This window comes from Alligator sinensis, unplaced genomic scaffold (assembly GCF_000455745.1).
Source record: "Alligator sinensis unplaced genomic scaffold, ASM45574v1 scaffold1164_1, whole genome shotgun sequence".
NCBI classification, from domain to species: domain Eukaryota; kingdom Metazoa; phylum Chordata; order Crocodylia; family Alligatoridae; genus Alligator; species Alligator sinensis.
The window spans coordinates 589,397-601,139 of record NW_005842225.1 but is presented as its reverse complement, the minus strand read 5'-3'; the positions used below and the strand labels follow the sequence as shown (position 1 = coordinate 601,139).

Below are 11,743 nucleotides of genomic sequence, written 5' to 3'. Positions count from 1 at the left end.
AATGATTTCAAGGAAAGGTGAGGTATATTGTGCTGAGTCCTGGTAAGCAATTTAACCGGGGAACAGAATCACCGCAGAGCTGGCCCCGGGTTGGCATGCTCAATGGCACCCTGCAGGTTGCCTTCGCTGGGCCTGTGCTCGTTAATTCAGGCTACCGCTCTACGGTCTGGGCTGTCACATTGTCTGAGCCAGCTGTGAAGGGCTCAGAGCTTTGGGGAGGAAGATACATCTATCTGAACTGCCTGTGGCACAGAGCGCCATCCCACGGAGTGGGTTTTATCCCTGGCACTTCATGAAACCGTTAGGCCTGTGCTAAGGCCTCACTGAGCCAGGCTTAGCACAAACCTTTGCAAACAGGCAAAACTAGCAAGAGCAAAAAGACCCCGGGCTGGCATGACGAGAGATCAGTCACCCTTTCTTCCCTGCTAGCGGAAGTGCAGTTAGTGCTGTGGAAGAGAAAGCCCCCGGGGAATGCAAACTCTGCCAAAAATCACTCTGGAGAGGAATGCAAGCTACTGGCTCCTGCCCACACTAAACATTTGCTTTTGAGGACTGCAGCACGGCCAGCGCTATTTTAAACTCCGTGTGCTGCCCTAAGACCTGATTCACAGGGAGCCTCCCTCCGACTTACGCAATTAGCCCTTCTGTTTCGCTGTTGCCATTGAGATGGTAAAACAAGTTAAACCTCTGCCTACCTGGGCACTTATCTCTCAGGGGAATAAGAAGAGCTGTGTGAAAGACTCGGTCTTAAGATGTGCTGCCGCAGCATGGCCAACCACAGAAACTCACCACACCTTCTCTGTAAGGCTGTTGTGGAAAACAAGGGTGTGTTATAAAGCAGGGTTTACATCAGATGGACTTCACTGTAGGTGGGAGGCAGAAGGCAATAGCTTTATTTGGGGGGTAGAGAGGGTTTGTGCAGAGGCTGACCTGTGGATATACACAGACTCCTTATATCAAATCATGTAACCGTACCTCCGAAGTTCTGGGTCTTTGAAAATATTCACGTAAAAATACCATCTGGGAACAAAGGGTTCGGAGTCCTAGCTCTTCAGTAAAGTTACAACAGGGAGCAACAACTATGTACAGCATTTTCATTAGTGACCGGTTCAAAAGAGCCTCAAGTGGTTTAAATATTTAATGTGTCCTTAAAAAAAAAAAAAAAAAAAAAAAAAAAAAGGAGAGAGAGATCAGCTGGACACAGTCTGCAGCATCTGAAACGAAGAACAGAGGAGATACGTACACATTGCCCTATCGTCGTCAATCAAGGAAAAAGACAGACAGGCCTGAGCATCCGGTAATACGATGCTGAAAGCTACCTGGCACTTAAACGGAGAACACTGGTGGAAGTATACATCACTGTCTACAGCAGGGCTTTAAAAAAATACTGAAAACAAAGGGCTGGATGTTGATAAGGTCTCCTGTAAATAATGCACCGGTTGGTGAGTCCGTGCTGTTGGCGGACGCTGCAACGGGACTTTTGCTCTGGCGTTCAGCGAGGAGAGGTGTTTGGATGAGGGGTGTTACCTAAGCCGGGGCTGCTGCTGGAGCGTTTCGTGGAGTGGGATGTCAGAGCACGTCATGTTGGAAAGGCAACAAATGTGTTTTGCACAGAGTAATGCCTCGCAATGTTAACGCACCGGCGGGTCACTGCTGCCAGGACTGCAGCGAGCTGTGCTGCCGAGAGGCACATGCGCTGACCATGGGAGTGGCATAGAGCTCTAGTCCCAGGGCAACATCCCAGATGTAATTACATTTACATATGGAATAATCAGAAGCCGTGGGGACAGTAGTAGCGTGTGTGGGTCTGGAGTGCACAGGCCGGGCGGGCTCTGTCACAGATGTTCCCCGGGGGACTGCAGCACCTTGGGAAGCAGCTCAAAGGTAGAGCACCCATTGCATTTCCTGCTAGACTCCCTGGCTGGTCTCAGACGCTACAAGGCAGATCTTCCGCTGCTGAAAGGCATCCCAGTGCTTTGCAGATGGCCCAGGGGTTTGCACTTTCCTTGGAGGCATCAAAATGCTCAGTGTACTGTGTCTCCCAGGCAAGTCTGCGTGGAGCTGAAGCGGAAGATATTACCTTCCGAGTGAGCCATCAGGACCCACCAGTCACAGACACAGGCCTAAGCAAAGAGCACGTGCATTTTGGGAGAGGGCAAGGACATGGAATCAGATGGGATCTGTGTTCGGGAGCTCAACAGCTCTGCCGTGCACAGCTCTGGAAGCTGATTTCCTTCCATCCTCCCTAAGCCAAAGGGTTGAACCCCGACACGCTGGCTCAGCCTGACGCAGGACTGGGTGCGTGCCACTGCAGGGGTGCAAGGGGCTGGCAGTGCAGAGGGGGGTCGGAGAAGGGGGTTGGCCTGACTTGTCAGGAGCCACTGGCAGTTCCTGGGGAAGCCCATTCCAGCAGGGTCTGAGCCTGCCCAGGGCAGGGCAAGCCTGACTCTGCTCTCATTCAGCCCACCGGTCCAGGTGTGGGGTGCAGTGCCAGAGAGCCTGGTCCTGGCTGCACAGGGCGGGGAGGAAGGACCTGTGTGTACCTGCAGTGGAAGTCCTGGGCAAGGAGCGTTTGTGACTGCCAGGACAGGCCGAGCATGAAAGCCAGAGAGGGGTTCTGGTAGCCTGATGTGCCTGAACGCCTGATGAGGGAACACACTGGGGACGTGGCTGCTCAAGAAGGAGACCGTGGAGGGAGGGCTAGCACAGCGCTTCTGCCGCAGCTGCAGCCCTGGGTGCGCCCCAGTGCCCAGCCCTCAATTCACCTGCAGTGCTGCTTTACTGTCCCTGTTAGCACAGATCAGACCCTCCCCCTGGGGCCACCGTTCTGGTCTTGGCGCCCGCCCCCTATTTACAGCCCAACACCATGGGAACCGATTGCACTTGATTGGCAATGAAGCGTTGCCCCTCGGGTCGCCACCAGCCCATCACCAGGCGAGGGGGGAGGTCATCCTGGGACTGCGTTGGCTCTCGCCCACCTGCACGTCCCCCAGCGCCCGCTGCAGGGAGAGAAGAACAATGGAGGTGGGACATCAGCAACAGCCAGCTCTGCCCAGGGCTTTGCATCTGTCCTTAAAGGACCACCGGTCCCCATGTGAGTGTACGCAGGTGGTCCTCAGCCCCTGCACTGGGCCCACTTCCAAGGCTGCCAGTCAGCTTCGACTGTGGGACCCGGTGTGCTCACACCTAGGGCAGGCTTTCCCTTCCAAAGAGCCAGCAAGGAGCAGCTACTACTTTCTCCCCTGTCAGGATCCAAGCCACAGGCTACCAAGGTGAAGTGCTGTGGGCCCATGCTGGCCTCCCAAGTTGGTCAGCTTCTGAACTCAGCTTTGGGAAAAGCTGTGGATTTAACTCGCCTTTGGGCACAAGCATCCAGTGAAACCTGCACTGACCCCACGGCACCTCTGGTTTCCACAAGGAGGCAGCACCCCTGCCGACGGCCCCACCGAAGTGCAGCTCACCTCAAACTTGCTCATGAACTCGGCAAAGATGCCAAAGAAAGCTTCAGACGTCGTCGCTTTGGAGTCTTCCCCAAAAAAGGACAGCACTTTGCTGAACTCTTCCATGGACTTCTGCTGCAGCTCCTCCAGGGCCTGGATGGCAGGATGGGCACTCTCCAGGAAGGACTGAGAGGAGCAGCTTAAGGGAAACCAACCCAGAATGGATCATGCTCCCCATGGCACACACAGGGTAAGGAAGGATCTGCTGTGGCTGCACATGAGAGGCGAGTTTAACAGAACTTCATGCCCGAGCAGAGGTGGTTTCACACGTGTACACTTCTCTCCCTGCACCACCTGGAGCAGGAGGGGAGACCAGAGGGAAAGCCTGCTGGCCACAGAATGGGGGCGGCTTTCTCCAGCTCTGCAAGGATTGCAGCATGGCTGCGTTGAGGGGCCTCCCCACTTGAACAGGGCGTTGAAGTCCCAGGCGTGCCCTTCACTAAGCACAGGGCGGTGCCTTCTGGCCGGCTGGCCAGGACACTGGCTACTCACCGGACAGGAGGACAAAGGCAACCGAATGCCTCACCTGGAAAGCAGTGAGGGATGCTTGTGATTTACCCCTCTTATGGAAGGATACACTCATCACAACAGCAAACCGGTCCTCGGCAGTAGCCGGCATGTTGCGACAGGTCGTCTCTATCTCACTGACGGTGGTGTGGAGGTCACTGAGGTCTGCTGTCAGCATCCTCTGATTCACTAAATGAGGGGAGGGTTTAAGATAGTGTCACTGAGATGCAGACATGACTTGGGCAGCTCCAAGCCCGAGCTTCACGCAAAGAGCTTCACAGCCACCTGCCTCTTGATCTAGAGGTGTCACCTGTCCAGGTCCCAGTGAACCCTGCTCCCGTGGGATTGGGGTAACAACTGCATTGCATTGTGGATGAACTCAGGCCTCTGGGAGGAGAGAACACGACTTTCTTCCTAACCCCAATGGGTTCGGAGGAACTGCCCATTCAGGCAGATGGAGCAGGTGACAGAAGTGCAAGGGCTGAGGAGCAGTTACCAATCAATGGGCAAGGTGCTGTTGGTGGGGGTGTAGCGAGCTTAACCCCAGCACGGAAAGAAAAAGCAGCCACTGGGGGAATTCAGATCCAGGGGCCTGACTCCTGCCTCTACATCACCTTAACCCCAGTGCGGTTCAGTGAGCATCCTTCCCGAACACTTCATGGCAGCATGAAAGGGAATCCAGCCCCGTGTATTGTATTCGACATACGTAACAAGTGCGCAGCGTGTCCCAGCAGCAGAAGCCTGAGCACCACGGGACTTTTTGAACACGCCGCAGCAAGCCCTGTGGCTCTCCCCCATGCACCCTGTCTGCAGGGCATACCAGAGTGCTCTTTGCTGCTATGCATTATTGTAGTGTATCATAGTGATTAATCATGCCAGGCTCCATAATGAGCACAGCCCACGCCGGCACCACAAATGGAAGGGGCTGCAGACGGTGCGGCTGCCTGGCTCCCAGCCTGCTTCTGCTGTGGTCTCTCTGGGCAGTTTTGGGTGTTGCTGCCCAGCTGTGCAGCACTGTGGTGAGAGGAACCAATGTCTGGTAAGCCCACTGAATGGGAGCTTGCAGATGTTTCCAGTGAGGCAGCAGGGTTCGGCTGGAAACAGAAAGCCAGAGGAGACTCAAGGTATGATTGAGCAGCTGCTGCTCCTTCAGGCACTGCGTGGGATCCAGCAATGGCTGCTCAAGTCAGGGCTGGGTTTGGGCTGAATAATACATGCCCTAGAGGGGGAATGCTTCACTGAGGGGCACAGGAGCCCTGGGCCTCTGGAATGCGGCCGGGGCAGACTCTCGAGATAGCCAGGGCTTCCTGCCTCCCCCAGGGCCAAAAACACCATGAAAAGAGCCTCCCATGTGGTATTTTGGTACTTCTGGCTCTACTGCCTACCAGGAACCAGTAGAGCCTTGGCACAGCCTGGGGATTAACCTTTTCCAAAGGCTAACCAAGTCACAGGAGAGGTCCAGCTCAGAGGGGCTCCAAACCAGCCTCCCAGCTCGAGGCACCTGCAAACACCCGCAGCAGCAACCGTGGGACCCCAGTGAGGCAGGAGGGAGCTTCTGCTTCTGTGTCCCAGTGTTTATGGCTCCAGATCACGACCAACTCCCAGGTCCTGAGCTACCCCTGTGGATGGTTGTCCCGAGTCTATGATTCTAAGTCCTGAGGTGCTTCCTCAGGGCTATCCAAGGGGGCAAGGAGGCAGAGCCCCTCCTGGGCCCCATGGCGGGCCAGATGCTACCTGCAGATCTTGCCCATTTACCTTTGGCAGCGAGCGGCACTGTGGGAAGGTCCTTGGCAAAGCCCAGAAGTTCTGGGAAGTGTTGGCTCAGTGATTTGGCAAGAATGTGCAGGAACGTGGATTTCCCATCCACGGTCTTGGTTGTGTTCAGCTGGAACAAAGCAGAGTGGGGGAAGAGATGCTTCTATGCTGGGGGGCACAGCCTGACACCCAACCAGCCGGCACACGCGGTTACCACAGGGCCAGCATGGGGACCCCCGCCCCACAGGGTGCACTCTACCCTTCCCCTTCCATGAGCCACAGCACTTCAGGGATTAACATTTGAGTGGGAGTATAATGGTTATTCACCATGGGAATGCCAGACACTGGAGAGCAGCTCTCCCCCAGCCCGGGAGCTCACTCCCTCTCCTGACGCCAGCACACCTCAGGGCACAAAGGTGCTCATCCTCTCCCATCCCAGCAGAGGCCCTGCCCCAGCCTCAGAGGCACCTCCCAACACAGGAGCCAAAGGCGTCTCGGCCCCTCGCAGGCCAGTGCACCGTGCCCCAGGGCCAGCTTTGCTGTCCAGGGCCCAGCACCTGCCCCTGCCGTGCTCCCTGTATGGGGTGCTAAGGTGGTCAACTGCTAGAGCATGCACATGGTACAGCACGCTTGGAGCTTGTGCCCCAGGTGTCAAGAACACCCCCACCCAGGGCAGCATTCCCACCCATTCACCTCAGTGAGGAAGTTGATTTTGAAGCCCGTCGTCTTGCTGGTCTTGGGCTGCCCGTTGTTCAGGTAGTTTCCCATGGCCAGCACGAACTGCAAAGAGAAGCACCATGAACTCTCCATCACCAAGCCCTGGCCTGCTACCTCCCACCTCATCTCTCCCTCCCCTCCGTGCCAGGCACTGGATGGGAGGCGGTGCAGTTGGAACAGCTGGGGAGGCTGATCCAAGCCTGCCGCTGGATCTGGGATACCCAGCATCCATCAGAGAGATGCTGAGGAACTGGTTCTTTTCTGAACCAGAGCAGTGGGGCACAGGCCCAGACACACACAGCCTTTGAGCAGCATGAGGAAAAACCTCGGTGTTTCATTACAGGGCACTAAAGGAACAAGGGCAGGATTTAGGCCGTTGCATATGGAGCCCCTCTTCAGGCTGGCATTTAATAAGGGGGTCAGGTACGGCACATCCTGCGAGCTCAGGGGCTATGGACATGGTCTGCAGCAGCGCAGCCCCAGACAATGTAGGCAGGGAGCTGGGAGGTGGCCAGAGCTTGTTTTCTCTCAAGGAGCACCCTCTTCACCCCCATCAGCTACGGACACTAATTCTCTTCCAACTTCTAACTGTTTCCCTTTTCAAAGGACGGCTGCAGAATGCACCAGGCTTGCCTCACCCAGCTGTAATGCCACTGGGCAGTCTGGGTCATTTTTCCCCCTTAAGAAACTGAGCTGAGTTAATATCCCGGACTCAGTCACCTGTGGGCTCAAACAGCATGCAAGATGTCAGCCTGAGCGTGTCTACCCTGCAGTCACTGCTCGGACAGCAGTGCAGTGTACATGTCATAACGCTAGCTTTAAGCTAACTAGCCCAGGTACCGGTAACAACCTAGGAACGGTAACACAGTCAGCAGGGGCTTGCAACCAGGATGCTTATCATGCTTCTGGAGTGGCCTTTGCAGCCTACAAACTACAAGTGACTAGAAGAGAAAGTTCTGAGTAACTGAAAAGGAAGGAGCGGGGAGGTTGAGTGGAAGCAGGATTTCTGCATCAAATCAACGGATTCAACATGGCTTCTCCGCTGATGGACTTCCCTGCCCATATCCCAGGTGCCTGCCAGAGCAGAGGATCCCTGGACTCCGCGTTCCCGGTTTGCTGCCTGGGAGAAGAGGCTAGGGAATGCAGCCCCTCGCCAAGTGCATGGAACAGGGCAGGGCATCCTCAGGAGAGGTGAGAGGGTTGCATGTTTCCACTTGGGTTACTTTACTGCTGAGTGACCTCTGGGAGGGGCATGGCCACCCAAGAGTACAGTGGGAGCTGCAGGCTGAGGTAGCCTGGGGTATCTGGCCTTAAGCTTCGAGTTCCAGTGAAACCGAGCCCCCTTTCCTGGCAGGCCCTTGTGCCCTGGTCTGCAGCCCCAACTGTCCAGATGGCAGCACTTCATGGGACGCCAGGCTGAGCTCAGTATAATGCTCAGCTGCATGTGGGCACAGTGTGGGGGAGTTCCCTTACTGCTGCATGGAAAAGGGGGCCTCCCTTTGCTTTGGCAGCTGGACTCCAGTCTTGGAGCAGGTTAATCTCTCAGAGGCCCAGGTTAATCTGTACCCAGCTGTTGCCTTTGAAGTGTTAACGAGGTGTGATCTAGGCTGGGAACAGGCATCATTAAGATGACCCCTCTTTCATGTGGAAAGGTCTCTGCTGTGACCTGCTGCTTCTGAAGCCAGGACTGGGTGCTAACAAGGGGCAGGTCCTCAAGCAGGTAAGAGCTGGTCTGCCAGGCCACGGACACACTAGCAGCAAGAGTAGGAGGACTCTGTCTCTGCAAGGTGTCTAGCCTGGGAGTAGCTAGGACTGAGCTTGAGGATGTGTCACTCTGCCTGTATTTCTGCTCTAAGCGCATCCCAGCAAGGGCTGAGCTGGAGCCCCAGATGCTGCTACAAAGAGCTGCAAACACTAGGGCCCAGTCGGCCACAGGGAGATGCAGCCTTTCATCTCCGGAGTTACAGGTGACAAGGAAGAACTGCAGCAGGTCAGTGAAGCCTAGAGGGAGGCAGCCCACATCTGCCAGTTTCTACTACCAGGACCAGCCCTGAACATGAGCTAGGTGGGCACTACAGCCCCTGCGGCTTCACTCGGGGTGCGCCAGTCCCATGCAAGCTGCTATTCACAGGGCAGCTTCATCTTCCTAGGAGGAAAAGGAAGAAGCCTGCAGCAGACACCCCTGCGGGCAATCGGAGCAGAATCCCCTCCAGCAGACTGGACCTTACAAAGTTCAGGGCTGGTCCAAGTTTACAGTAACTGCACAGGTGAGCAGTACCGACCTACAAACAACAAGTGACTACAAGAGAAAGTTCTGAGTAACTGAAAAGGGAGGAGCAGGGAGGTTGAGTGGAAGCAGGATTTCTGCATCAAATCAATGGATTCAACATGACTACTCTGCTGATGGACTTCCCTGCCCATATCCCAGGTGCCTGCCAGAGCAGAGGATCCCTGGACTCAGCGTTCCCAGTACTGCACAGGTGAGCAGTACCGATCAGCAGAACAAAACAGGATGCAATTCAACAAAGAGAAATGCAAGGTACTCCACCTGGGGAGGAGGAATCCCCAGCACACCTACCTATAGGTTGGGGGATGACCAGCTCAGCGACTGAGAGGGATCTTGGAGTCATAGCTGACTCCAAGAGGAACATGAGCCGGCAGTGCAACGAGGCCATCAAGGCCAATCGCACCTTGTCGTGCATTAGCAGATGCATGACCAACAGATCGAGGGAAGTGATGCTCCCCCTCTGTGGCATTGGTCAGGCTGCAGTTGGAGTACTGTGCCCAGTTTTGGGCGCTGGACTTCGAGGGACGTGGAGAATCTGGAGAGGGTTCAGAGGAGGGCCACTCGCATGATTAGTGGCCTCCGTGAAAGACCCTACAAGGGGAGGTTGCGGGATCTGGATCTCTTCAGCCTCCACAAGAGACGTCTGAGGGGAGACCTTGTAGCCACCGATAAGTTTATCAAGGGGGGACAACAGGGAATTGGAGATGCGCTATTTGCCAGAGCACCCCTGGAAGTAACTAGGAATAACGGGTGCAAACTAGTGGCGAGTAGATTCAGGTTAGACATTACGAAGACACTGCTTACAGTAAGGGTGGCCAAAATCTGGAATGGGCTTCCAAGAGAGGTGGTGCTATCACCTGACTCGGAGGTCTTCAAGAGGAGGCTTAATAGACACCTGGCTGGGGTTGTCTGACCTCAGTCCTCTTCCCTGCCGGGACAGGGGGTCGGACACGATCCATTGTGGTCCCTTCCGATTCTACAATCTATGTGTCTGACTGCTGTCATGGCAGGCCTCAGGGTATTGCCAGCACAGACCCCTGCGAGAAGAGAAGGAGCCGGGGACTGAGAGGCAGGCGCTCGGCTGTTCTGGTGGAGACGGCATGCCCCCCAGCGGCTGTGAGCGGAAATAAGGAATATTCTTACCTCTAGGATTTTTGCCAGTTTCTTGCTGCTTTTCAGCTCCAGGGAGGCCTTGCAGACGCAGTCATAGCTGGCTTTGATCTCCTCCGTCTTCTCCTGCAGTGTGGTCTTGAAGTGAAGGCTGCGGAGCCGGGTTTTGTACTCTGGCACTGACAGCATCTGAGAGCAAAGGGAGCAAGATGTGACTGCGGGCCCCATCGGCTGGCCTCGACCCCCTGCAGCATTCCCAGAAACGCTCCCCCTCCTGGCAGCTGCATGCAGGTAGCACAGTGCAGGGACTGGGAAGCACTGCACTTGCTGTTCAGCAGCCCCTTAACTCTCAGCTGTGGACATTGGTTCAGTGCTCATCAGCCATCAAAAAGGCAAGCAAAACATGAAGGATGATTAAGAAGGGAACTGTGAACACAATGGAAAGTACTGTCATGCCCCTTTATAAATCCATGGTGCATCCACGCCTTGAAGACTGCCCAGTTCTGGTCCTTACACCTCAACCACGATAGAGAAGAACTAGAGATGGTTCAGAGAAGGGCAACAAGGATGATTAGTGGTATGGAAGGGCTTCTGTATGACAAGAGACTAAAGAGGCCAGGTCTATTCTGTTAAGAAAAGAGACACTTGAGGTGGGGACACGATAAGAGAACGTAAATAGGGATTTACTACTTACTGGACACGTCTATACAACACGCTAGGAGCACAGTAGAGTAACTCTACTGCACATTAGCACAGCAGGCAAAAACAGTGCTAATGTGCTAATGCCCAGTAGAATTAGTCTACTGCACATTAGCATCACAAAAGCACATGCACCAGTGCTACTGCACAGTAGTGCCAATTACAGCGCATTAAATTTAGTACCTGTAATTGCCTGTAATGCACCACAATTATGACACATGACACATTTCCTTACATAAGGAAAAACTTTCTTCACTGTCCGAGCCCCCAAGGCCTGGACCAGACTCCCCCAAGAGGTGATGCAAGCACCTACTCTGGGCACTTTTAAGAAACATGTGGATGCTTATCTTGCTGGGATCCTTTGACCGTAGCTGACTTCCTGCCCTTTGGGCACAGGGCTGGAACTGATGATCTTATGAGGTCCCTTCCAGCCCTAATGTCTATGAAATCTACTGAACGTGTAGATGCGCCCACTGTCTCTCAATACAAGTAGGGGGGTCACAACATGAAACTAGCAGGCAGTAAGCGTAAAACTAAGACAAGCAAGTTCGTTTTCACCCAGTGTGGCATTAAAGGGTGGAATTCGTGGCCACCAGATGTGGTGGGAGCTGAGAGTTCAGCCAGATTCACAAGGGACTGGACACATGCTTGGAGGAAAGGGGCATCGGTCACAACTGAGCATGGGCGTGAGGGCATGGCCTCTGCATCAGAACTTCCAGGACCGTAAATGCTGGAGGCTGCAAGGGAGAAAGGAACAGTGGAAAAAACCCTGGTCAGACCCAGTTCACTCTCCCGTTCAGCCTCCACTCTCTGCCACTGTGAGACACAGGAGACGTGGCATGACAGATGTATGGTCTGACCCAGTAAACGGCAGTTCTTACGTTCTCACTGCCGTGGACCGAGACTGACTGAAACTGATATCCGTCGGAGACTGGACAACACAATGCAAAGAACCTCACAGCTACACCATACCGCACGGTCACAACATGGGCTTGAGTGTTTGGGGGCAAAAGCCATGTGACCTCTCCCCTCCTGCTGGCAGACGTCTCGGCAGGACCGTCCCACGGACACTGCTGCTCCTGGGACCCCCAGGCCCTCGTGTGCTGTGGGCCGCGTTACCTGCAGCACAAACTGGTCGGGCTCACTCAGCTTGCTGGGGCTCTCCTGG

The 11,743-nt window shown here is 54.9% G+C and overlaps 1 protein-coding gene and 1 long non-coding RNA gene across 2 annotated transcripts in view; one reads left to right on the top strand and one right to left on the bottom strand.

Moving 5' to 3' along the window:
* LOC112550856 overlaps positions 1-11,743 on the top strand; it is a 28,055-nt gene that overhangs the window by 12,860 nt on the left and 3,452 nt on the right. The window lies entirely within an intron of this gene.
* The window catches only part of GRID2IP (Grid2 interacting protein), a 72,071-nt gene continuing 61,495 nt past the window's right edge, over positions 1,168-11,743 (bottom strand). The window contains 7 exon segments of the mRNA XM_025208284.1: positions 1,168-2,999; positions 3,462-3,626; positions 4,078-4,196; positions 5,763-5,892; positions 6,456-6,542; positions 9,910-10,065; positions 11,695-11,743. The exon segment at positions 11,695-11,743 is cut by the window's right edge and continues 29 nt beyond it. Coding sequence (XP_025064069.1) covers positions 2,928-2,999; positions 3,462-3,626; positions 4,078-4,196; positions 5,763-5,892; positions 6,456-6,542; positions 9,910-10,065; positions 11,695-11,743 — 778 coding nt within the window. The 3' untranslated portion in view covers positions 1,168-2,927.